General features: G+C 48.7%; 1 protein-coding gene across 1 annotated transcript in view; it reads right to left on the bottom strand.

The window, feature by feature from the left end:
• Positions 1-3,495: 3,495 nt before the first annotated feature.
• Positions 3,496-24,709, bottom strand: part of NTF3 (neurotrophin 3) — a 74,243-nt gene continuing 53,029 nt past the window's right edge. Inside the window, exon 2 of the mRNA XM_056108655.1 lies at positions 3,496-4,590. Within this exon, the coding sequence (XP_055964630.1) occupies positions 3,682-4,590 (909 nt within the window). The 3' untranslated portion in view covers positions 3,496-3,681. The remainder of the gene's footprint in view (positions 4,591-24,709) is intronic.

A 24,709-nucleotide genomic window follows, 5' to 3' on the forward strand; every position in this document is an offset into this window, starting at 1 on the left:
GCCCTGCAGATGGGAACTGGGAAAACCCCACTTACCGAGATGATTGATCCACTTTAATTGGGACCAATTCTACTCTTTGGAGTTTGGAATTTCCATAGCAATTCCAGAATGAGGGCTCCTGCAAATCCCCCTAGAGCTAATTATCATCATATCATTGTCACCATCCTCATCATCATTATAATCACCACACCCAAAGAGCCTTCTCTGTGCCAGGAACTGGTTGATTTAATTACATTGTGAGACAGCCTTGTGAAGGAGACACAGCCCTCCTTTGACAGGCAAGGAAATGCTCAGAAATGTTAAGGTCAAAGAATTGATGCCTTCACTCTTCACTGCCTGAGCATATACCCCAGAGAATTAAGAGACAGAGACCTTAAAATGCCAACAGAGTTTCTCACAGTAGCATCCAGTGAGGAAAAGAGGCCCCTTAATTCTGGGCACTGCCTTTCCCAGTGATCCTGAGAGTTCCCAGTAATGATCCAAGTTTATATCTTTATGGTCCCCAAAGTTGTGTCAAAACCTGGTTTCTCCTATCCAGTCGAAGTTTTGACCCTGCAACATACCTTTGTTGAATAAAACTCCAACAAGAAACTAAGGAAATTTCTAGAAGGTCAACACCAGCCCTCCAAGGCTCTCCTGTTTACATGTTGTTACTCACTAAATGTGTGCTTTGGATGAAACAGGCCCCCCGAAGCTTCAGAAAGGTTCTGCCTTGGGCACATCAGCCTGGTCCATTGACTCAGCCAACACTCAGATGCCTTCATTGGACAATACTTTCTGAAACAGAGCCTGGTCGATCTCCCTGCCAGTCCCCCAGCTTGGGAGAGGCAGAGATAGCAGAAGGACTGAAGCCCAGACTTTCTGGCAGAACAGTTTGCATCTCATGCCCACAGTCACGTTTTCCTGGAGCTGGCCTAACTCCAACAGCACACTTCTCTTATTTTTCTGAAAGCATGTCAACTTTCACTCAAGGCTGGGTCTACACCTGACCCTGCTGTCTAGGAACTATACTGTTCCAGGACTAGAGGATGGGGTCTTCCAAATTTATCTCCTCCAGTATCCAGATCTTCCAGACAAGGCCCTCTATCCATTGGAATAGAAAATTCAGAAGGGAAACCTAAGGGCTCCTTGAGCCCAGCCAAATGACTGGGTAAGGTCGAGTCCTGAGAATTCCCCCACCCCAATTAGCCTAGCAGTTGGCTTACTGTGCTCTGGTTGATGGCTCCCGGAAGTGATACCACCGAAGGTTTCCAGGCAGAAGGCTTGCTTTGATTTTTTTTTCTTTTTTGGTCACACCCGGCGATGCTCAGAGGTTTCTCCAGGCTCATGCACTCAGGAATTATTCCTGGTGGTGCTGGGGGAACCATATGGGATGCTGGGGATTGAACATGGGTCAGCCGCATGCAATGCAAACGCTCTACCTGCTATGCTATTACTCCAGCCTCTGAAATTTTTTTAAGTCACAATGTTGATTCTGAAATGCAAGGCTGCCCTGAAGATAAGGAAAGGGGAGAGGAAGGCCTTGAGAGAAGTCACAGACTGTCCTCATTCATCCCTCTCTGAGGGATTTGTCTTCACCCTGCATCTTGCCTCCTCACAGAGCATGATAGGAAGAGCTGCTAAGAGTTACCCAGAGGAATGACAATGAACAGTGGGCTGGCTGTGTTTGCAAGTGCTCAGCGTAGAGTGGGCACTCGGGCCACATAAATTCCTCCTTTGCTGCCCTCTCAACACTGTCTAGTGTGGTTCTGAACTGAAGTGGCTGCCACTTGATGAGCTTGTTTCTGGGAGTTCATGTGATAAACAGCAGGTGTTGGAGAGCTCCTAGGCTGCTCCAGAGAGACTACACACAGGCCCTGAAGACAGGGCAAGCCAGAGAAGGTCTAGGACAGGGCTTGGGGGCACGGGGGCAGATTTGTAGGTTCCTGGTGCTTCGGACCAGACAGGCAATTCCAGTCCTTAAGTTGCTGCCCCACGAGAGTGAACTGCTTCCTGGTGAGCAAAGTAAATCAACAGCCCCCATTAAGGTAGCCTTCTATGTCCTCCTTGGGCACTCAGGAATTATTCCTGGTGGTGCTGGGGGAACCATATGGGATGCTGGGGATTGAACATGGGTCAGCCGCATGCAATGCAAACGCTCTACCTGCTATGCTATTACTCCAGCCTCTGAAATTTTTTTAAGTCACAATGTTGATTCTGAAATGCAAGGCTGCCCTGAAGATAAGGAAAGGGGAGAGGAAGGCCTTGAGAGAAGTCACAGACTGTCCTCATTCATCCCTCTCTGAGGGATTTGTCTTCACCCTGCATCTTGCCTCCTTGAAGGCAAGGAGAGAACAGAACAGAAGTGTGTGTGTGTGTGTGTGTGTGTGTGTGTGTGTGTGTGTGTGTGTATGCGCGCTCTGGAAAGATTTGCCTCCAACTGAGCCTTCCTCTCAAAGTGAGACCCAACCAAATACCAGGGAGGAACACAACAGTCAAGGAAGGTGAGTAAGGGTGGGGATAAGGAACCATCATTCTTGAATGCCTTACGCTGTTAGAAATTCTACAGGGGATGTTTGGTTGAGACCAACGCCCCCACCCATCCAAAAGATCAGGCCGCAGTCAAGCAAGCCCACCCGACTTTCTGACTCTCAGAAGCCTACAGTCTGAGAACAGACCAAACCTCAGCCCCAGTCTCCCGGCAAGGAGCCGAAATCTGAACCTGGGTCTGACTCCAAAGTGTGGCCACTCTAATTCCTTAGGCAGCCCTTAGTCCTTGGGGGGACCACCCAGTGTGGGGAAGAAGGCATGCCCCAAGAGGTTTTCTATGGGTAAATTCCTTCCCCGTCTTGAATTATTCACCATTCATTTGAGTCTGCTTCTGCGTGGACCATACAATAATCCTGTTACAAGCAGTTAAAAAGGTTTCCTACAGCCTAAAAGGACGAAAACCATTCACCAAAGACCCAAACAAAAACCAAAGCCAAAACCAAAAATAAAACCCCCAAACCCACAAGGATAATCCAACCCTTCAACCAGCCCAACCAATTTCCCCTCCCCACCCCGCCCCCCCCAAAACCAACAAATGTGCTGAAAAGAAACTTCCAACAGTCAAATTGCCAGGTTTGTTGTTATTGTTCCAAGACTGAGGGTAACACGGGAGATGATCATAATTCTAATCGGCACAAGGAATAGCAGAGATGGGAGCCAATGCTTGAGGGTGAACTTGCCGATCTGTGCCAGCTCCAAGCTACCTAGTGTCTGGGGCCAATGGAAGTGAACAGAGTTCTTCTGAAGAATGAATCAGATGCAGGGTGGGGTGGAAACTAGCAGTAGAAACATCACTGTGTCTACAACACAGCTCTGACATCATTCGACGTGAGCACCGTTGAGGACCAATGCAAGTCCGGGCTTTGCCAACACCGCAATGCAAACAAACCAACACACAAACAAAACCCCACTGGTGTGCGTCCGCTGCGTGCAACAGTCCGTTTAACAGATGGCAGAGGCCGGAGGGACGGCAAGCACACGGATTTTATTGAGAAAAAAAAGCTTATATACTGTGGGGGGGGGGGGTTGCTGAAGTTTAATAAATAAAGGTCAACTTATAATATATAAAAACAATATAAACATTTGTATGCTACATGCATATCATATAATTTAAAGTAATAATTTATATACGGGGGGACCAGAGAGGCGGGTTCATGTTCTGCCCACTTTCCGCGACAAGGCACACACACAGGACGTGTCAATCCGTATCCACCGCCAGCCCACCAGTTTGTTGTTCTCGGACGTCAGTGCGCGCACGTACGTCTGCGAGGTCTTGCACTGCGAGTTCCAGTGTTTGTCGTCGATGCCCCGGCAGCCGTTTTTCACGGGCCTGGCCTCTTTGCAGCGCGTCTCGTAAAAGTATTGTTTCACGGGGGAGTTGCCGGTTTTGATCTCCCCCAGCACCGTGACCTGGTGTCCCCGGATATCGATCGCCGATGACTTATCGGTCACCCAGAGGCTCTCGCTGTCGCACACCGAGTACTCCCCGCGGTGGCTCTTGTGCTCCGCGTAGCGCTTCCTCCGGGAGGAGGAGGAGGAGGAGGACGAGGAGGAGGAGGAGGAGGAGGAGGAGGAGGAAGAGGAGGAAGAGGAGGAAGAGGAGGAGGAGGAGGAGGAGGAGGAGGAGGACGTCCGGTTGGCCCCCGCGGGGTTGCCCACGTAGTCCTCCATGAGGTACAGGGGAGGGGGCTCCAGGGGGGTGCTGTCACTCAGCAGCACCCGGGGCGAGTTGTAGCGTCTCTGTTGCCGTAGCAACTCGGTGTCCATGGCCACCACGGGCTGGAACTCGGCCTTGGCGGGCTCCCCCTGCTCTGTCTCGCGTGGCCTCCGCGCCGGGGCCTCGGCCTTGGCCAGGGGGCTCTGGTAGCCTTCCTGGACGCCCACCATCTGCTTGGAGAGCTTGTTTTTCAAGATATCGGCCTGGATCAGCTTGATGATGAGGGAGTTGAGAGAGTCTTCCGGCAGACTCCTTGGATCCATGTTGTTCCCTTGGATGCCCCGGAGATAAGCGAGGAATATCACATAAAACAAGATGGACATCACCTTGTTCACCTGTAAGAGCTGCAAAGGAAACACAGGTGTGAGTTGGAGGGGGCCATCAGCAACCGAGTCCATGTCCTTTGGGAGCTGGAGGGGGACACTATTCTACTGCCTTCATGGGAGTCCCCAAATCTCCGCAGAAGTTACCCAGCCGTTTTCCTATGTGTCCCCCTTGTGTCCACCTTCTGGGGTGCTCTGGTCTACCATTTGGTAGTCTCCTGCCATGGGTTCCCCCCTTTACACCTGTGGTCCCCTTGGAATAATCCGGGGGTCCACAGAAAGGGTCCCACATTGAGTAACACTGCCCCACAGCCTGACTTCTGAATCTATAGACTGCAACCCTGGAACTGGATGGATAAAAATCCGGCCTGGGTAAAAAGCTTCTTGATCAGACATTAATTGAAAATCAACTGCACCTTGAATCCCAGGTGTGTCTGTAACACTCACCCGAGTTGCATGTCTTGGGTGAAAAGAATGGCTTGCTAATGGAAAAGTTTAAGAAGCCCTGCTGTACACTAAAGCAACTTCCTCTCCTAAACTTCCTAGTGCCTTCACCTCAACGATCACTCTTCTAGCATTGTGACTAGAAAAACAAAAAAGCTGTGTGTGTGTGTGTGTGTGTGTGTTGTTGTTGTTGTTGTTGAAGGAGAGGAGAAAACTCAGCTTTTTTTAAATTGGGCTGCACTTTTTTTTAATTGTGCTGGGTGGAGGACAGGGAAGTTGGTGGTGAGCGCCCAACTCAGGGCCTCCTGCGCTAGGCCATGTGTTCTGCCCCTCAAGCCACAACCATACTTTAAAATAAATCAATAAACCTAACAGTATTAGAGGCAAGCAGCAGTATGAAAAGGCGAGGTATCTTCCTAGACCCACTGTAGCATGGGCCTGATACCAACAAGTTTCCTTTAAAAAAAAAAAAGATTATTGAATCACTGTGAGATAGACCCTTGCAAAGCTGTTCATGATGAGTTTTCAGTCATACCGTGTTTCAACACCCATCTCTCCATCAGTGCACATTTCCCAGCACCAGTGTCCCCAGGTTCCCTCCCATCACCCCCAACCCCTACCCCTCTACAGCAGGCACTTTTCTTCTGTCTGTTTGTCTGTCTCTCTGTCTATCTGTCTGCCTGTCTGCCTGTCTGTCTGTCTGTCTCTCCCCTCCCCCCTTTTGGGCATCCAAGTTTCTGTTAACCTCTTACTACTGGTGGGCCAGGTCCTGTCTCTTCTTTCAAAGTCCCCTGAGTTTAAGCAGACCAGACCCTGTTGCACTTGTACAAACAGACTTTGAACCTGTCAAGTGACTTTCTTTTATTAGCATCCACTGACTCAAAAAAACAGCTCTTCCTGGGGCTGGAGCGATAGTACAGCGGGTAGGGCATTTGCCTTGCACATGGCCGGCCCGGGTTCGATTCCCAGCATCCCATATGGTCCTCTGAGCACCGCCAGGAGTAATTCCTGAGTGCATGAGCCAGGAGTAACCCCTATATTGCCAGGTGTGACCCCAAAATCCAAAAAATAAAATACAAAAGACCGGCCCTCCAACCCTGCCACACCTCCCCACCCCCGCCCCACCCCACTGCAGCCAGTAGTGTCTGAAAGGAATACCCCAGGATGGGAGGTGGGGGTCACCAGAGATGGCCCCTCCCTGAGCGGCCAGCTGTTGGGGAGTCAGTCTCCTACCTTTGTCAATGCGCATGGAAGGCTGCTACCTACTCTGAGAGAGGGCTGGAGTTCAGGGCGCTGAGCCAGGTTCCCCAGTGGACATGTCCACGAGTCCCCCAGAGACTCTCTCCTCAAGATGGCAGCCCTGTCACGCATGCCCCGCAGAGGAAGGAGTGGCAGCGGTCACCAGCTCAGAGGAATGGGCTGGCCTGGCCCCTGAGCAGCGAGACCGCTGGTAGAATAATTTTCTCTCTCTCTCTCAGGTTTCCATTACAAAATGGCTCTCTCAGGGGTTCTATTTCTAATTCAGTTATCTCTGGGTTTCGATGGCATTTTAACCCATCAACGCTCTCGTTCGGTTGCCATAGGAGAGCCTCGACATGGGGTTTGGGTTGAGTCCTTGTGGGATTAGACGGCTGATCTCGAGACACCTGTATGGCCGGTCCCTCGCTCACTCAGCAGAGCCCAGATTTTCCGAAGGCGGGTCCCTCCATCCTCTCCAGCTGGGGAGGGGTGGCAGAGGGGTGATCCCCACTGCTCACTGAGGCTGCCATCGCCCGCCCTGTGGTTCCTGTCCTTTAATTACCTTTGCTGCTGCCTTGTGGGGTTCCCCAGGGGTATATCGCTTCCTCTTTAAAGCTCTGTCGAAGCATGGAAAATAAAAGCCCTTCCCTTGGTTCACCTTAGATATTTTCAGAAAGACTTCGCTGACTCCAGGGGGAACGTAGATGGGAAATAAACAAAGGTAACACAAGAAATAGCAGAGCAGTTGAGCTTATGAAGAGCCTGGGTCCGAGCCGGCCCAGGCTAATGCACTTCCGGACCCCAACAACACTGCCTTTCAAGTCTTGTTTCCTTGCATCACCCACACCCTCTTCCCCCCATGCAAAAGAAACATCACTGGTCCTCTGCTCCAATTTCCGTTTCCTGACTCTTTTTCTGATAAGGGGACCCCACCTTTTCCCCATGGCAGCCACTCCCTGGACTCCTTCAAGGTCAGAGGCGAGAAGGGGTTGCTGACACTGCTGCTCACTCCACACGTTGCCCCAGGAATCCAATTATGCTGGGAAAAGAAGGTTCCCATAGGAGAGCTGACTCTCTCCAATCCTTCTCCCACTGATATTCCTTTCATCTTGCAAGCTCAAAAAAATCCATAGGATTTTTTTTTTTAGATTGTTAGCACAGTGGTTAGGGCATTTGCCTTGCACGTGGCTGACCCAGGTTTAATTCCTCCGCCCCTCTCAGAGAGCCCGGCAAGCTACCGAGAGTATCCCGCCCACACGGCAAAACCTGGCAAGCTCCCCGTGATGTATTCGTTATGCCAAAAACAGCAGCAACAAGTCTCACAATGGAGACATTACTGGTGCCCGCCCGAGCAAAACTGATGAACAACGGGAGGACAGTGCTACAGTGCTTGCAAGTTCAATGAAATGCATCAAGAATGATACATTATGGGGGCGGGGGTTGAAGGCAGAACTGGCAATTCAAAGAAGGGCAGGGTAGTCGGCAAAACTCAGTGGCAGGGTGAGGACTGGAGGTATAAGAGTGTGGAAGCTCCAGCTCTCCTTACCAAATATACCTTCCAAGATAAAATGCTTAAGGATTCAAGAGGGCAACCCCAGAGAATTAAGCCCTTAGTGTGAGGCTCCCTTCTGAGCATGGGCACCTGTGGGGTGACCCCGGTGGTGTGCCCACTCAACTTCTCCAGGCTCCAGGAACTGAGCTGCCCCATGTTGGTGAGATGGAGGGTACAAATAGAACTCCATTTGTGGGCAGGTGGGCAGGGCAAAGAGTCAGAGGGGGCTATGTTCAGAGTAGTGGGTATAATCAATGACTTCATCTGCCACCTTGCAGGGAGGTTGGGAAATGAATGCCCTCAACCCCAGATAGCCTGGTCAGCCCAACCAAGTAGCAGGTTGCTACAGTGGAACAGCAGGGGTGACTGGAGCCATCAGAGAGGGCGACCAATTCCTGAGTTTGCCGAGAGTTGCCAGAGAGATACAGAGAGATAGTGTAGGGGTTAGTGGGCATGTCTTGTGTGTCACAACCCGATTTGATCCCTGACACTGCATGCTTCCCCAGGTATTGCTGGGTGTAGATTGGGCACTGCTAGGTCCAAGCAGTACTACATACCCAGGTCCTCATGTTGAACTTCCTGGCTAAGTTGACTAAGCATCCCCAAAAGTGGCCCAGAGAACCCCCTCAGCATGCTTGGAAGACCCTCCATCTTGCAAAATAAATAGATAAAAAAGACAGAACTACCAAAGGTCCGTGATGATGATTAGATACTCTTATTACTGTTTGCAAATTCTCCACAGACTGGTTCCTACCACAACACCTGTAAACACACAAACTCAGCACAAAGACATCGAGTTTGGGAAGGCACCTGGGAAAAGAAAAAGTGGACTAAACACTCCCAGTGTCATTTATGGACCGACCTTATTTTTTTGCACCATCGAGTCCAAAAACGTCGCCATGACCCTTTAGAATAGCATCGGGGCACAATCCGCTACTAGATTATTTGCAAAGCTGCATGAAAACCCAGCAGTTTCACTGTGGATCTGACTTGATTAATCTGCTTTCCAGCATTTTCACAAAGAGCCAGCCCAGGCTAGTGGACACACAGCTGTCCAAAGCCAAGATTGCCACTGATAGTCTCTTCATTCTTGCGAGGAGGAAACGGAGGCCTAGAATCTGGGTGGTTAGATAAAGGTAAAGGTAAAGGCCCTCCCGTTGATCGTCGATTTGCTCGAGCGGGCCTAGTAACGTCTCCATTGGAGACTTTGTTGTTACTGTGTCTGGCATATCGAATACTCTCGGTAGCTTGCCGGGCTCTCCGAGAGGGGTGGAGGAATCGAACTCGGGTCGGCCATGTTGGCCGCTTGTAAGGCGAACACCCTACCCGCTGTGCTATCGCTCCAGCCGGGGTGGTTAGATAGCCGAGGGTTATGTTGCAGACTTCAGAATGAGAGAAACTTGGCTGTAAAGCACAAGAAGAGCCGTGGGGCTTATGGGACAGTAGGGTAGTGTGAGAGGTAAATAACAAGACCTATCTGAATGTTCTGAGTCTGGTACCTGCCACATAATCCTAACTGAAAATGCTACCTGAACATGGACTCAATCATCTGTGACCGTATAGATGCCTCAGGCCAGCCCTCAAGGCATACATACAAAGTACCAGAGGAGCAAGAGGAGGCTGGAGCAGGGGTTGCAAAGGGGACACCCTAGCTTGACTTAGGCCTGGCACATCAGTGAATCCATCTGTTGAGGCAATGAGTTCCATGCTCTTCCCCGATGCTAAACCATTGATCCCCCACATTTTTGCAGAGACAGTGAACCTGCTGAGTTGTGGTTGTTGGACTGCCTCCTTGCCCATCTCTTCCACTCATGTTTACTGGGTGCCTTGCACAGGATCAAGCCTCTGTGTTCAATGATTGAACGCGAGCACCCTCTTCTTATCAATCCCTCTCTAAGACGCTCTTCCCAGTCTGAGATGCAGTCTGGGCTTCTGCCAAGGCTGGTTTGGAAGCCAATCAACTCTGCCTTCTTTTCCCAAAGAAAATACAGGACCTGGCTCTGAAGTAGATCATGGTCCCCAGGCTCTTCTTGGCTCTAATTGGAAAAAGACCTGTTAAAGACCTCCGTAAAACCCCCTTCCGACACTCTCCCCAGTGCCCGTTTGGGCTGCTCCAAGTTTTCCAAGATTCTGACCAACTTGCATTTGCTCTTTTCCTCACTTCAAAATGCTTTCCCACATATGGTGTTTTCTCAGTCCCTGGAGCAACATTCCTACAAGGTTTCACCATCCCTCAAAATACTAAAAAGAGAGCAATTTCTGAGTCCTCCTCTTTGGCTCTGTTTACAATCCACAGAGAGGGTTTCTGGGTATCCAAGCAGCAGCTGAAATGGATAAGGAAGCGTAGTGGAGGAGAAAATAGGAGTCAAGCTCCAGGACCACCTCAGCCTGCAGGGACAGGGGCTGAATCTGTCCAGTTTCGCTGGCTCCTCAGGCACAATCGCTCACCCTAGCTTGCACCTAAAGATCCCACTCCACGCACTTGCAGGCAGTGAACCTTTAGCCTGGTTAGCTGCCTTAAGGTAGGTATCGTTAAGAAAACACATCATGGGGCTGGAGCGATAGCACAGCGGGTAGGGTGTCTGCCTTGCACACGACTGACCCGGGTTCGATTCCCAGCATCCCATATGGTCCCCCGAGCACCGCCAGAAGTAATTCCTGAGTGCATGAGCCAGGAATAACCCCTGTGCATTGCTAGGTATGACCCTCCCACCCCCCCCCCCCAAAATACATCATTCACAAAAATAAGGGATACTTTTCGTCTTGCTAACATCTTCACAGAGGCAAGTTTTTGCCTTTCCCATTTCAGGTGCAAAAACAGGCATGAAACAATCTAAGAACTAGTTAGCCAAGAGCAGAGCCAGGCTCACCCTGTCTGGCTCTGAATTCGATGCCCTTCATTAGTCCACTGAGCTGTGTGTGTGTGTGTGTGTGTGTGTGTGTGTGTGTGTGTGTGTGTGTCTGCTCTCAAACATTCCAGAGAGTTTATTTCCAGCGGCAGCTCAAGTTCCAGCCTGGAGCCGGCACAGCTGCCCCCAGCAGGCTAAGCGCCGCCCCAAGAAGCTCAGGCTCTAAGCTGCCTGTCCAGGGGCCTTACCGCCCTCCTTTCTGTTTCCTCCCTGCAGATTCCTAATGAAAATGTTCCTCGTGAAAGCAGTGAGCAGAATTCTGTTGACTCCTGGTCCTTCCTGGGTCTGATGCCTGCCAAGGTCAGCCCTGCTGCAGGTCACCAGTTCCTGTAGTGCCTGGGTGTGACCATGGACATGGCACTGGCCAAGGCTTCTTCAACCCTGGGTTTGGCCCAGCTGCTGGAAAGCAGGGGTTACTGAGAACGTAGCCTGGGCAAGAGCTGCTTAAGCCCAAGGCAGATGTTCCCCTGTGGAAGTACCTTTCATTGTACCCAATACTTTATTATTATTATTATTATTGAATTTTGAGTCACACCCAGCAGTTCTCAGGCTTACTCCTGGTTCTGCATTCAGGGATCACTCCTGGTGGGGCTTAGGGGACCATCTAGGGTTGCCAGGGTTTGAACCCAGGTCGGCTGCTTGCAAAGCAAGCAACCATAGTTCTGTGTCCTGCAGGTGCCAGGTCCTGAGTATGCAAATTCAAAAGAGTTCATGTTCGCCACAGCATCTGGAGGAATGAAAGCTCTGACTGGGGTCACTGAGGACACTGTCCAGCTGTGTCCAGAAGGGCCGAATCCTTTGGAGAATTTCTACAGCTTTGACAAGGTCTCTGACTAATGCGAAGGGCCGCAAAGACCACATCCTGCCAGATAACCCCTCTATCTTGTTCAGGGAGAGGCAGCAAAAAAAAAAAAAAAAGAATAAGAAGATAAAAAGAAAAAGAAGGAAGAAGAAGGAAGAAGAATGAAGAAGAAGAAGAAGAAGAAGAAGAAGAAGAAGAAGAAGAAGAAGAAGAAGAAGAAGAAGAAGAAATCTGTGAAAGAAGAATGAATGACAAAGAGCAAAGGAATGTGCTGGAAATGTCATTCTATTACTTTTTTTTTCTTTTTTTGAGTCACACCCAGCAATGTTCAGGGGTTACTCCTGGCTTTGCACTCAGGAATTACTCCTGGTGGTGATCGGGGGACCATATGGGATGCAGGGTATTGAACCCGGGTCGGCCCTGTGCAAAGAAAATGCTCTACCCCCTGTACTATTGCTCAAGTCCCCTGGAAATGTCATTCTAAAACCATCTTAAATGACTGGGAAAACTTGCTTCCCAGATCTTAAGTGCAGAATGAATTCAAATCTCTGGGTTCTCAGTCCAGGTCACTGCCCCCTGGAGGGGGCCTTCCTGTCAATTACAGAAGCCTGGAGAGATCCTGGCAATACCTCTGCTGGCAATCACTCTGGTTTTGATTCATTTCTTAACAGTCTGGAAGCAAAGGTAGGGAAAAGGGGCCCTCCCATTGTTCGTCGATTTGCTTGAACGGGCCCAGTAACGTCTCCATTGGAGACTTTGTTGTTACTGTGTTTGGCATATCGAATACATCATGGGTGGCTTGCCAGGCTCTGCCGTGGGAAAAGGGGCAGATCAATTAAAATGCATAGATGCCAGGCCAAAAGGCAGGTGCGACAAACACCAGTGAGGACAGACCAATTAGGTTCCTGCATCCTTGGGGATTGGCAACCGGAAATAGCATGATGTGATGCAAACTGGAAACAGGCAGGTGAACTCACTGGGGGCAGGATGAATCCAAACATTCCTTGGGAGGGGAAGGCTTGTCCAAGGAGGAAGGTGTGGAGAGGCTTGACCTTTTCTCATGGAGTCCATGAGAAATGAGCTCGTCAGAAGGAGATCTGGGGAGGTGCCACAGCACAAGAGCTACCCACCAGCAGTACACCCCTTTTCTGAAATGTTCCCCTTTTACTCTGAGCCTGCCTCTTGAGAGGTGGCAGCTCTTACAATCTCAATTGAGGATAAACAAGGCACACGAAGGGAGGGCAAGGAATGGGTCAAGAGCTGATGGGTGTGTCCTCCACCCCCAAGAAACCACCTGTGATTCACACATGGAAGGGGTGCCCTCTCTCCATGCTGTTCGGTGAGCTTTTACGTGAGGCCCTGTGACCTCTTGGATGGACGTGCATGAACACAGAGTCAAAGCAGGCCTCCTCCTACTGAATTCCTCTTATTCAAATAACTTAACTTGGGGTTCTAAAAACTAAGTGCCACAGCCCATACTTGGTCCAGGATTTAAACTAGGACAAGGTCTTCAATTTGGGGAATATCCTCTCTGCTTTGTGGGAAGGCATGCAATCAATAGTGAAGGTATTTTCTACAGGGAAGCAGAGAGAAGAGGAGAGAGAGAGAGAGAGAGAGAGAGAGAGAGAGAGAGAGAGAGAGAGACAGAGACAGACAGAGACAGAGAGGAGAGATGAGAGAGAAGAGAGATAGAGGAGAGAGAGGAGAGAGAGGTGAGAGACAGAGAGAGGGGAGAAAGGAGAGAGGAGAGAAAGATGAGTGGGGAGAGAAGAGACAGGAGGGAGAGAGAGGGAGGAGAGAGAGAGGGAGGAGAGAGGAGATGGGAGAGGAGAGGGGAGGAGAGAAAGAGAGTGAGAGAGAGGAGAGAGGAGAGAGGAGAAGAGAGAGATAGGGGAGGGCAGAGCAAGAGAGAGAGAGAGAGAGAGAGAGAGAAGAAAACCTGGGAGGTTGACACCCCACCTCCCTTCCAGGAAAAGCACTTCTGAACTAGCCAGACCAGGAAATGAGCAGTAGAGACACTTGGATGGATAAGGGTCCTTCTCCTCTGCAGAAAGCAAACTCCACGCCTCGAGCTCGGAGCTGGAAGCGTGCGGCACACAGCTGTTGGGAAAGGAATTTGATGTTGTTCAAAGCCTACCGTCCTCTGGCCTCCAGGCAGTGAGAGAGAGACTGCATGGCACATGTCAAAACAAATGTGCACTAGCGGCCTCGGCAGGAAGGTAGCACAGTTATTCCCCGGGCCCCGGGAATCTTCTGTCTGGGTCCTGTCTTGACAGAGAGATCTTAAAGGAGTTTGGTATGCCGACACAAGCCACAGGAAACTCCAGTTCCTTTCATCTTCAGCAGACTACAAACTCATTTCATGGCCATCGAGTGTGGACAAGGAAGGATCTGCAAAGAACATGGGAGCCAGGCCAGCTCCTAGTCCTTAGGGAACTTATCTCATCAAGGTGCTTTCCCTGGGTCTGGGCATTATATTCATCCACTCCATGAAGTGGATGAATGCCTACCCATGCTTGCATGCTTGCGCACACACATGACCTGTCCCTCCAGGTGAGTTACAGTCATAATGGGTTACTATCAGGCTATTTGCAGTGGTTACTATTGGGCTATTACCATGCATGCTATTTGCATCTTCTGAGACGTCTGCTTGGGTTCCATTTCTGTGCAGGAAGTAACTCCACTTCCCAGTGGGAGCCACACACTTGGGTGGCTTGCTTCAGTTACTCAGAAAATTGGGATTGTAGCCGGGAGACTCTTTTTTTTAAAAAAAATTATTATAATTTCTATAGTGTGGTTATAGTAGTGTTTTATGTTTATGGTATTGTAAAAAGCAACTGGGGTTAAACTCTTAAATTTTGTGCATGTCTGTGTAGTGTGTGTATAGTGTGTGCGTAGTGTGTGTTCGTGCGTGTATGTGTGTGTGTGTAGTTTCTTTGGAGGTCACACCTAATAGTTCTCAGGGCTTACTCCTGGATCTAAGATCACTCCTGGCATGGCTCAGGGGAGCCATATGAGGTGCCAGGAACTGAACCTGTGTTGGCCAAGTGCGAGGCAAGCACCTTAAGCCCTGTGTTCTCTCTTCAACCCAAGCTGAGGTTATTAAATGCTTAAGCAGCTGAGAACAATGGCCCAATCTAATGACTTTTGCATTAGGTTTCTGCCTCATACTTCAGTGGGGTCCATGAGTCAGATATCAGTATTATTTACAAGGTGTTATACACCTACACATTAATATTCTTACTTAGTCGGGGCTGTGGAGTAACTGATCTATAATAATTATGTTCATAATGATGAGGACAATGAGGAAAAGAAGGAGGAAAAGGCAGCTACCTACCTCGGAACCTAGTCAAGAATGTGTCTGTGGGGCTGGAGAGATAGCACAGCGGGTAGGGTGTTTGTCTTGCACGCGGCCGACCCGCGTTTAATTCCCAGCATCCCATATGGTTCCCTGAGCACCGCCAGGAGTAATTCCTGAGTGCAGAGCCAGGAGTAACCCCTGTGCATTGCCAGGTGTGACCCCCCCCTCCAAAAAAATAAAGAATGAGTCTGGGGGCAGAGAGAGCATTTAGGGGGTAAGACTTGCATGAGGCTGACGCCGGTTCAATGTCCAGCACCAGGGGTCACTCCTGAGAACAGAGCTAGGAACAGTTTCTGCAAACCACTGAGTCTGACACCCCCAGTTCTCACCCCCTGCCTTCCCCTTCTCCCCTCAAATGGCAGAAGAAGGAAAGAAATTCCCTTCCTCTTGAGAGTTAGTAAGTAATAAAGTAATAGTACAGTGGGTAGGGTGTTTGCCTTGCACTCAGCTGACCAAGGTTCAATCCCTGGTTTCCCGTATGACCCACTGAGCCTGCCAGCGTGATCAGAGACAGGAGTAAGACCTGAGCATCGCTGTGTGTGGCCCAAAAAAAATACAGAAGAGAAAAACAAAACTAAAGAAATCCCAAAGCACAGCCAACTTCCTTTCATACTCCGGGCGCCTTGTCCAAACCAACACCACAGCTGGCTTGGCAATGCCTAGGCCTTTCACTCCACATCCGCCAAAACACCACCATCAGGATCAACTCAAACCAGATTGGTCTGGCTGGCCCCACGAAGACTTGGCCACAGAACACGGGTTTGGATGTCCTGCTCCAGATTGGCCATCAGGGCTGTGTCAAATATAGCTTCCAGCTCCCCCAAGGCCTCCCCTGGGCCCCACCAGCAACCCATTCCACTCGGGAGGAAGTCACAAACGGACTGAAAGTCACAATCTGTGATTCTCTGGTCAGACTCCCTGGCCAACAACTTCCATTTCTGATTATGCGGGATGCAAAGTCTCCCTCTTCCATTCTCCTGAGGCTCACCTGGAAAGCCCTCCTGGAGCACAAAACCGAGGTGGGGAGCCACCTAGGTGGAACTTTCTCAGGGTCTTTTTTTGTCCGCTTGTGTGGCCCCACGGGGAGGTGCCACGGGAGGAAAATCTCCTGCCAGAGCAGGAGTACGTGGGAGGCTCTTCATAAACATCACGACTCCAATCCCAAACAGTCCACTAGCTCTTTCAAGGGCAGCTGGGCCAGGCGAAAACCCAGCCTGGAGCCTGTCCTCTGAAAGCAATTTTGGCACCAGTGCCCCCTGAACCCAAAGCCGCCTTTAATCACAGACGCAAGTCACCCTAATCGCCGCTAATCACCCCCTCGCACTGACTGAGCCGCGCCATATGCTGGGGACTTTGAGGGACACTCTCTGTGGATTATCGCAATGCATCCTCTGCAGATACCGCGATTAACCCCACTTCCCAGCCGAGGAAACTGAGGCTCAGAGGGATTAAATCGCTTTGTCGGAGATCATAGAACAAGAGAGGCAGAGCCCAGGAGGAAGCCAACCCTTCCCGGCTCATTCCCGACGGGTGCGCTTTTGCCATCCCTCCACCTGCTCCCAGGAAATGGGGCTTGTCCTCCCTTCCTACAGAGATGAGAGAAGATTCAGGCAGCTCCACCTGTAGGCACCAGTGAGCACTTGACCACAAAACATCATCTCACTTAGGATTGCTTTAAAATTCTGTAATGAATTTCACTTGACACTCATTCCATTTTTATTTGACAATGAAAAGAATTAGATATTACTATACACCTATTAAATAAATGAGGGTTTACTATGTTGCTTATATAAGTTGGTAAGGCCAGTATCCATCTAGGAAGTGCCCTCTTTCCACTTTAGAGGATTGCATCACGCACCCATAGGGCTAACTTTACTACATACATTTCAAACATTATGTTCTTTTATTATTATTTAATAGACATTATAAATTCTATTTAACTTCTATTAGGTAATTTTAAATGCAAAATGTATTATATATTTGACAAACTTGTTAATTTTGCTAAAATTAAAACACATTAAGTTAAAAGCATTGAACATTAGTATTAATCTATTAAATAAATATGTTTATTATATCGCCTATATAAGTCTTTGTGCATTATGTCATTTTTTTTTAGTACAAGTACGGGAGACCAGCCCTCCTCTGGGAAATATATGTTTTCCCTTTTGGAAGTTCATCCATAAGGTCTTTATAAATTATAAATTCGATTTATTACACTGTTATTTATAAATTTACCATAACAGTTGCTGAAATCTTCATCTAATTTCAAAATAAACATTCAATATATATTTTATTGTGCTTGTACTGAATAAGCTGCTATTTTATACATGTTAATATCAATACATCACACTAATTATATCACTATATTAACAATTCAATAATTAATAGTTTATATATTACAAATTAATTATATAATATATTAATATTAACAATATTAGTATATCATTATAGGGAGGAAAGTCTGTCTCTGTGGTGGATACACTGTCTCATGCTTTGGCACTAACTGATGAGATAAACAGCTCTTTTATGAAGGTTTTCATTTCCCCAACTGTTATCCATATCTTCTGCCTTCCTTAGCTCAGGATCAAGGAAAGCAGGAATACTTTTTTGTTTTTCTGTTTAGTGGTGTTCAGGGCTTACTCCTGGCTCTGCGGGACCATATGCAGTGTCAGGATTTGAATCCAGGTCGGCCGCATATAAGGCCCATGGTTCTACCTTTCAGGCTCCAGACCGAAGGATTCTTTTAGGAAATACCTGGATTTTCCAAGGAGACTCAGGTGTCGGGTGTTCCGAGACCATCATATATTTGGGAGTCAATGAGAAACAGAACCACATGGACCCTGGGCATAGCTCCTGCTGATTCTTGAGTCACCACCTGCTAGTGTAGAGGTACTGTTCTGGGAGAATCCTTGCTCCTCTTGGAGTTTCCCCATCCCAGTGCTCCTCACAGCTGCACCCAGCTACTCTTCACTGTCCCCTTCAGTCCCACTCACACAAAGCTCTGCCCTCCAACCAAAGGCAAATCATGGCCGAAAGCAAGAGAAAGCACCCCACTCCCTCCAACCTCTGTCTTCCCAAATACCACCGGGCTGGGGTGGATGTGGGGCCCCAGGTCTTCTGCTTAACCCTCCTGTGACAAGAATGCTGGTGGATCTGGAGTTTTCCCAGTGCCTCCACACTAGGACTTCAGGTGAGCGAGGGGATGCGAGAGACAGACAGGCAGGGATGTGGAGAAATATAACACATTTTTCCGTACAGGAACTGAGCCGAGTCCAAGGCCCGGGCCTGTGACCTTGGAGAGAGACCATTAGGAGTGGGAGAGAAGCCCCTCCTGAGTCACACATGCCCCAGAAGAGCCAAGGTCACATTTGTTGGACACCACTGCTGGCCCCTCTGGCATATGTACCTCTATACTCCCCAGTACTGGCAGTATCCCAGCACCCACATGGGCTTCCTTCTAACCAAGAGATTTTTTTTTTCTTTTTGGGTCACACCTGGTGATGCACAGGGGTTACTCCTGGCTCTGCACTCAGAAATTATTCCTGGTAGTGCTCGAGGAACCAGGGTCAGCCGCGTGCAAAGCAAATGCCCTACCTGCTGTGCTATCGCTCTAGTCCCAAGGAGAAGATCTGTCTACCACAAACACAGGTCACCTTGTGGGACAGTAAGCTCTGGGCACTAGATTCTGAAGAAACTTCTGGCCAGGACACAGAGCCCGGGTCAGGTAGAGGGTACAGGTGACTGAGTCCCAAAGCTGTCAGAGTGGGAAGGGGAGTGGTTTTAACCAGAACTGGCTTTTTGGAAACAGGCCAGCAACACACATGTGCCTATGTGTCCGTGTGTGTCTGTGTATTCATGTGCTCACATAAGTGTGTGTCTTTGTCTCTGTGTGAGAAAGTATAGCTGTAAGTTCATGTCTGTTAGTGTCAGTGTGTGGTGTGATGATGTGCCCCGCTGTGTGTATGTATGCACATGTGTGTGGATGTGTGTGTGTGGTATGTCTGTGTGAACATGGTGTGGTATATCTGTGCCACTAATGTACATCTGGGTCACTGTGGTGTGTGTCCGTGTGATGTGTGTTCTTGGTTTTTGTGAGTGTGCCTGCGTATGTCTTTGTGAGTGCTATTGTGTATCCTAGTGTCATTGCGATGTTTGTGTACATGATGTGTGTGAATACATGTCTTATGTGTACATCTGTGTGTATGTGTGCTGGACTGTGAGTGTGCGTGCTGCAGTGTGTGAGTGTGTGTGAGTGTATGCACATGTGCATGCAGTTATGTGGGGATTCTGGAAGGGGAAACTCCCAGAGGTCGATAGGACCACAGTGATTGGGAAACTGCCTCCAGCTTCCTCGTTGCTCCCTGAACAAGCCTGTTACTTAGTTCCCTTCTAGGCATCCCTGCACTCACCTAGAAAGCAGGAAACGAGAATAGTCCCACCATCACTTTCATGCATGTGCCTGCCTCCCCACGTACCTTCTGGAACAGAGACGAGTGATGGCTGTGGGAATTCCACTTCCCCCTCACCCACCTCCCTACATCCCCGGTGTCCTTCCTGGGTGCCTGGGCAGAACGGGAAGTGGGTATGGCCAGGCAGAGGAGAAGCGGGGGAGATAGCAAGCGAAACTCTGGGTCAAGTTTGCATTTCTCATTATTTCTCCAGCCCTTCTCAAATTCCTTTTGTTTAGAAACCTCCTTGAGTTTCTGGAGGCCTCCCCTCCCCCATCCCACTCCTGAAAAAAAAGCTAGAGGAGCTCCTCTAGCCCGTAACCCTTCCCAATAACACATTCCATATGTCGGTCACTCAGCATAAAACGTCTGCACTCGCTTTGCTGGTCACCTCCGCTGCCTCCCCCACCCACAGCCTATCCAGCACCTTGGGGACCTCCAGCCAAGAAGCCCAGCTCGGCAGCAGGTTGCCGAACCCTGTGCTTTCTCTCACAGGTCCCTTCCCATGGGGGCTTCCCATTCCATTGCCTGCCCGGTGACCCCTGTGTGTGCTTGTCTTGCTCCAGCCCGTCTGCTGCCGCCTTTCCCCGACAGCTGCAGGGACCCTCCGTCAAGCAGTGGGGCTAATCGAGCCGTGCTCTGACTGAGCTTGCCATGATATTTGCTTTGAGCTCGCTTTTGCAGCAAGGCAACACAGTGTTCTATTGTCTTCCTTCTCCTCCCCAGCCCCCCACCATGGCTACCCAGTGTGGTAAGTAAAGGCTGCAAAGATTTTTTTCCAACAGAACCCCCCGTGATTCTTGTGCTGATGGGAACAGAACCATTGGCCCTCCTCTCCTAACCCCTCACCCACATACCCCAAATCTTTTGGATGCATCCTTTTAGGATCTGGCTTCTGTCTGCAAAGAAATGCTAGGAAGAGTTTCCAGCAAGTTCTGGGAGGGCATTCCCAAAGATGGGGAAAGGTGGATTTCTGCAGCACTAAAGCATTGGAGAAGAAAGGGCTGAAGATGACCTGCAATGCATCAAGACTAGCCTGAGAACTGTTTTTTTTTTTTATTTTTCTGGAAAGCATTAATTGATCCCAAAGCATCCTTTTCCCAAGATGCCCTGAAGAGTAAGTAGAGACCACCTGGAAACAGGTGGCAAGGCAGCCCCTGAACACAGCAAAGGCAAGCAGGAGCAGCAAGGGGCTCAACACCCTCCAAAAACAGACAAGCATCCAGGACCGGAAATATAGCTGGGACATGGAGGAACCATCCATTCTCGCCCTCAAGTAGAAGATCAAACCATGGAACCCTTACATAAGCCAAAAATGGCAACTGAAAACAGACATTCCACTGTCTCTAGTGCTTTGAAAGGAGTTAGGAATAGAACAATAGAGGAGCAGGAGAGGTAGCACAGGGGTTAAGGCACTTGCTTTGCCCATGGTGGACCGTGGTTCCATTCCTGGCACTGTATATGGTCCCCCAAGCACTATCAACAAAGATCCCTGAGCACAGAGTCAGAAGTAATTGTGCATTTGCAGGTATTGTCCACCCACCTAAAAAAAATTCAAGAGAAAGATACTGCTGCTTAAAAATTTAAGGCATTTAGGAACAGAAGGCGTGGGTGGTGATGAGCTCAGGGTTATGATAGTCAGGACCAGCCTATCTCAATCTATGACTTTTTTAAGGGGGCACTTGTGAAAACTGCATCTAAGGGGGTCATGGCATGAGACATAGGGGCTACCCAGTGGGAAAGGGGGGCACAGGAAGGAAATAAGATCCAAGGAGGGCCATGATCTGAACACAGATGACTCTAGAAGTCACTCTTTAGAAGCCTAGTAGACTTTAGAAGTCACTCTAGATCTAGAATTTCTGCTTACAGTTTTCCTAAAAGATAATCTTGTGTGTTATAAACTCAAAGAGTGCGGCAAACACAGGCTCATGATTACCCCAAAAGGATATCCTTTGTCTGTTCATGAACTTTGAGAGAATCCCCCTAGTATCAAATACAGACTGCACTTAACTTTAGATTTACCTTATCTCCAGTGCACCAATTTGTACAAAGTGAGTTATTCCTTCCCCTGCTCTGACTGTAAGAGCATCCTTAGAGAGATGAATAGAAAGAACCGACCAAAGTTCAAGTGCTACACTGTCTTCTCTCTAAGCCTCCTCCTCCTCTTCCTTTTCCTTCTCCTACTCCTGCACCTCCCCCCTCCCTTCTTCCAAGGTTGGCTCTAAGTTGTCTGAAGATGTATTGTGTTCTGAAGATCAAACAGTTGGTTAAACAAAAGAGTGCATTACAAACAATCTTACACAACAATACCTGCATTAAGAAAATGACAACAAGAATGAAGGAAAATATATTTGACGATGAGTTTTTGCAGGATGCACGGGGCTAATGAGGCAACTGAACTCTTGTAATTGGAGGGTCTGACTTCAGAAAACCCAATTATGCCTGATGGGTTTGGCAAGGCACTCTGTAATTTGGTGCTAATGAATGGATTAGCACGGGGGATATGTGGGAGCCCGAGAATGTGCAGGAATGTGTCCTAACATTGGATTGGCCATATAGTTGGGGGTGGGGGTGGGGGCGTGTGTGTGTGGTTGTAGGGACTTGACAAGGATCTGATGAACGGAACTAGGAAAATGTGAGAGAGCTCATCCCAGGAGGTCACCTCTAGCCAACAGATGATCGTTTCTGCCACTGGACCAATCTACAAAGACTGACGAGTCACTGATTTCCAGGGGATCTCTCTATTTTAAGTTTGCTTGAAGGAACACTGTCAAGTATTTTCAGGCATGTGGTCTAAAGCACAAGGTGAACTGGAGTTCAGAGAAGGGATCACAAGAGAGCTATGAGGACAAAGTAGATGCTAATGTCCAGGTAAACACTGGGAGGTGCAGAGAAGCCAGGAAGCTCAGTGGAAGTAGTAAGTGGCTGAATGACAAGGTCCAAGGGAGGGGGCTGCTGCCAACTAACTGTGGTCAAACGGAAGGGTCTGGAAATACACTGGCATTGATTCAGCACATGGAAGTTTTGATCCTTGAACATGATATGCCTTAGTTCCCCTTGGTGATGTTAATAATGTAGCTGGCGAATGCCACACTAACACAATTTACAAAGCACCAACTCAGCCAAGAAAAGAAGCCATGACCTCAGTTTGTACCCGACTTATCCTGCAAAGGTTGAGTGCAAATCAGACATTTGTGAATTGAATAATATTTTAAAGATGCTAGGAAGGTTTGCAAATCAGAAGAAAAACTTTATTGTGAATTCCTATGAAAATCAGTGAATGCCCGCTCTCGCTTAAAAAAGAAAATTATACACTGGACCAGTTTGAACTCAAATCCAAGTACACCTTTCAAGGGAGAGCAAGTATATTGTAAGCACATGGCAAACCCACAAGGGACACACCATGTTTGGAGATTGATGTCTTCACCAAGACAGTAAGTCTACTTTGCTGAGTTCTTCAAGTATCTGGAAGCCTGGTAAAGTATGCGGTTCCCAAATACCTCTTCCTTCTGAAGCTAGACATCAAAATGAAGAGGCAGAAGACATTCTCCTGCTGAGAGTTCCCATTTATTTTCTCATTCCTGTGACCTAAATATCAACCTGGGGTCCCAGAATGAAAGATATTAGACTTCTCCCAAGATCTCCATAAATATGGGAATGAATAGAAGGGAGGGTGAGAGAAAGTTCTTGGCACTTAACGACAACTCAAGAAGAGCTGTAGTAACAGGGGTGATGAGAGGCGATCTCACAATACACTTCCCTGTGCTAGGAACTGTGCTCAGAATTCAGTCATCCGAATCCAAGTGAATATTGCCATAACCTTGGAGGCAGCTCAGAGTGGCTAATCTACAGTACCCAAGCTACTAGATTGCTGCAACCTTGGGCTATACGGCTAGACTATGGAAACTACCACTCTTCGTGCCATCCATTATTGACTCCAAATTCCTCCAGTGATGCACGTACATATAGATTCCTGGCTCTATTACTCAAATCCTTCAATGGGTGTAAGGGAAGCCCTCAGGATGAGACAAGCTGACAATTCTGCTGCAAAGTTAGAAATATTCATTTTAGGAAGATAATGAGAATGCCATTCAGGTCCTATCTTGCAGCCCAAAGAATCTGCTTGATAGTAGATGGCTCTAGGTTAGTGGACCCTGGAATGACAAAGAAGAAAGTTGGGGACGTGAATAAAGAAACCAAGCTCATGAGAGCATAACTCGCCTGGGAGCACATTTGGGCCACAGGACAGCTGAAAATTTAGCAGCAAAGCCAGGAATGAAGTCTCTAGTGCATAATTCTGAAATACAGGCTGTCAACCAGGCTCCAGGGATGAGAGCCCACTCTAGGGGTGGGGAGAATGCAGACTCCATGCTATTGTTTTCTTTTTCTTTTCTTTTCTTTTCTTTTTCTTTTCTTTTCTTTTCTTTTTTTTTTTGAGGGGGGTGGGGAACACCTGGCAGTGCTCAGGTTTACACCTGGCAATACATGTCTGCCAGGGGTTTCTGAGGAAGTCATATGAATCTGTGATAGCATTTAAGCTTTTTTTGGTTTAAGAACTCGGGTCGGCCATGTTGGCTGCGTGCAAGGCAAGCGCCCTACCGCTGTGCTATCACTCTAGCCTTGCACGCAGCCAACATGGCTGACCCGAGTTCGATTCCTCCGCCCCTCTCGGAGAGCCCGGCAAGCTACCGAGAGTATCTCGCCCGCACGGCAGAGCCTGGCAAGCTCCCCGTGACGTATTCGATATGCCAAACACAGTAACAACAAAGTCTCCAATGGAGATGTTACTGGGCCCACTCGAGCAAATCGATGATCAACGGGAGGGCCTTTACTTTACTTACTTTACTTGGTTTAAGAATGTATTTTTCTAGGATGGGGGTGTGGACTCGTGGTAGAGAGTCTTGCATGTAAGAAATCCCAGAATTGGTCTCTAGTACACACACACACACACACACACACACACACACACACACACACAGAGATTCCCTCAAGATCAGTGATCTGGGGCCAGAGAGATAGATAGTATGGCAGGTAAGGCTTTTGCCTTACAAGGACTGACCCTTTCAAGTTTGATCCCTGGAACCCTGGTGTACCCTCACCCCCCAGTCCCCGGAATGATCCCTGAACACAGAGTCAGGGATAAACCTTGAGCACTGTCAGGTGTAGCCCAAATACAAATAAACAAAACACAAAGACCAGAAGTCTTCAATTATGGGTTTGCAAATCATTGCCTGTCTGCAGGTATAGAAAAACTGAAAACTAATTGGTCTACCACCTTGGTTTTAACTGCTGGTACATGGACAGTATACAGGACAAGCACCTGCATACAGGTGTAAAAGGTAGAAGAATGTTGTTCTAGATACTTTTCCAGAGATACGATTTCTG

This window comes from Sorex fumeus, unplaced genomic scaffold, assembly GCF_029834395.1.
Source record: "Sorex fumeus unplaced genomic scaffold, SorFum_2.1 ptg000231l, whole genome shotgun sequence".
In the NCBI taxonomy this organism is placed as follows: Eukaryota; Metazoa; Chordata; class Mammalia; order Eulipotyphla; family Soricidae; genus Sorex; species Sorex fumeus.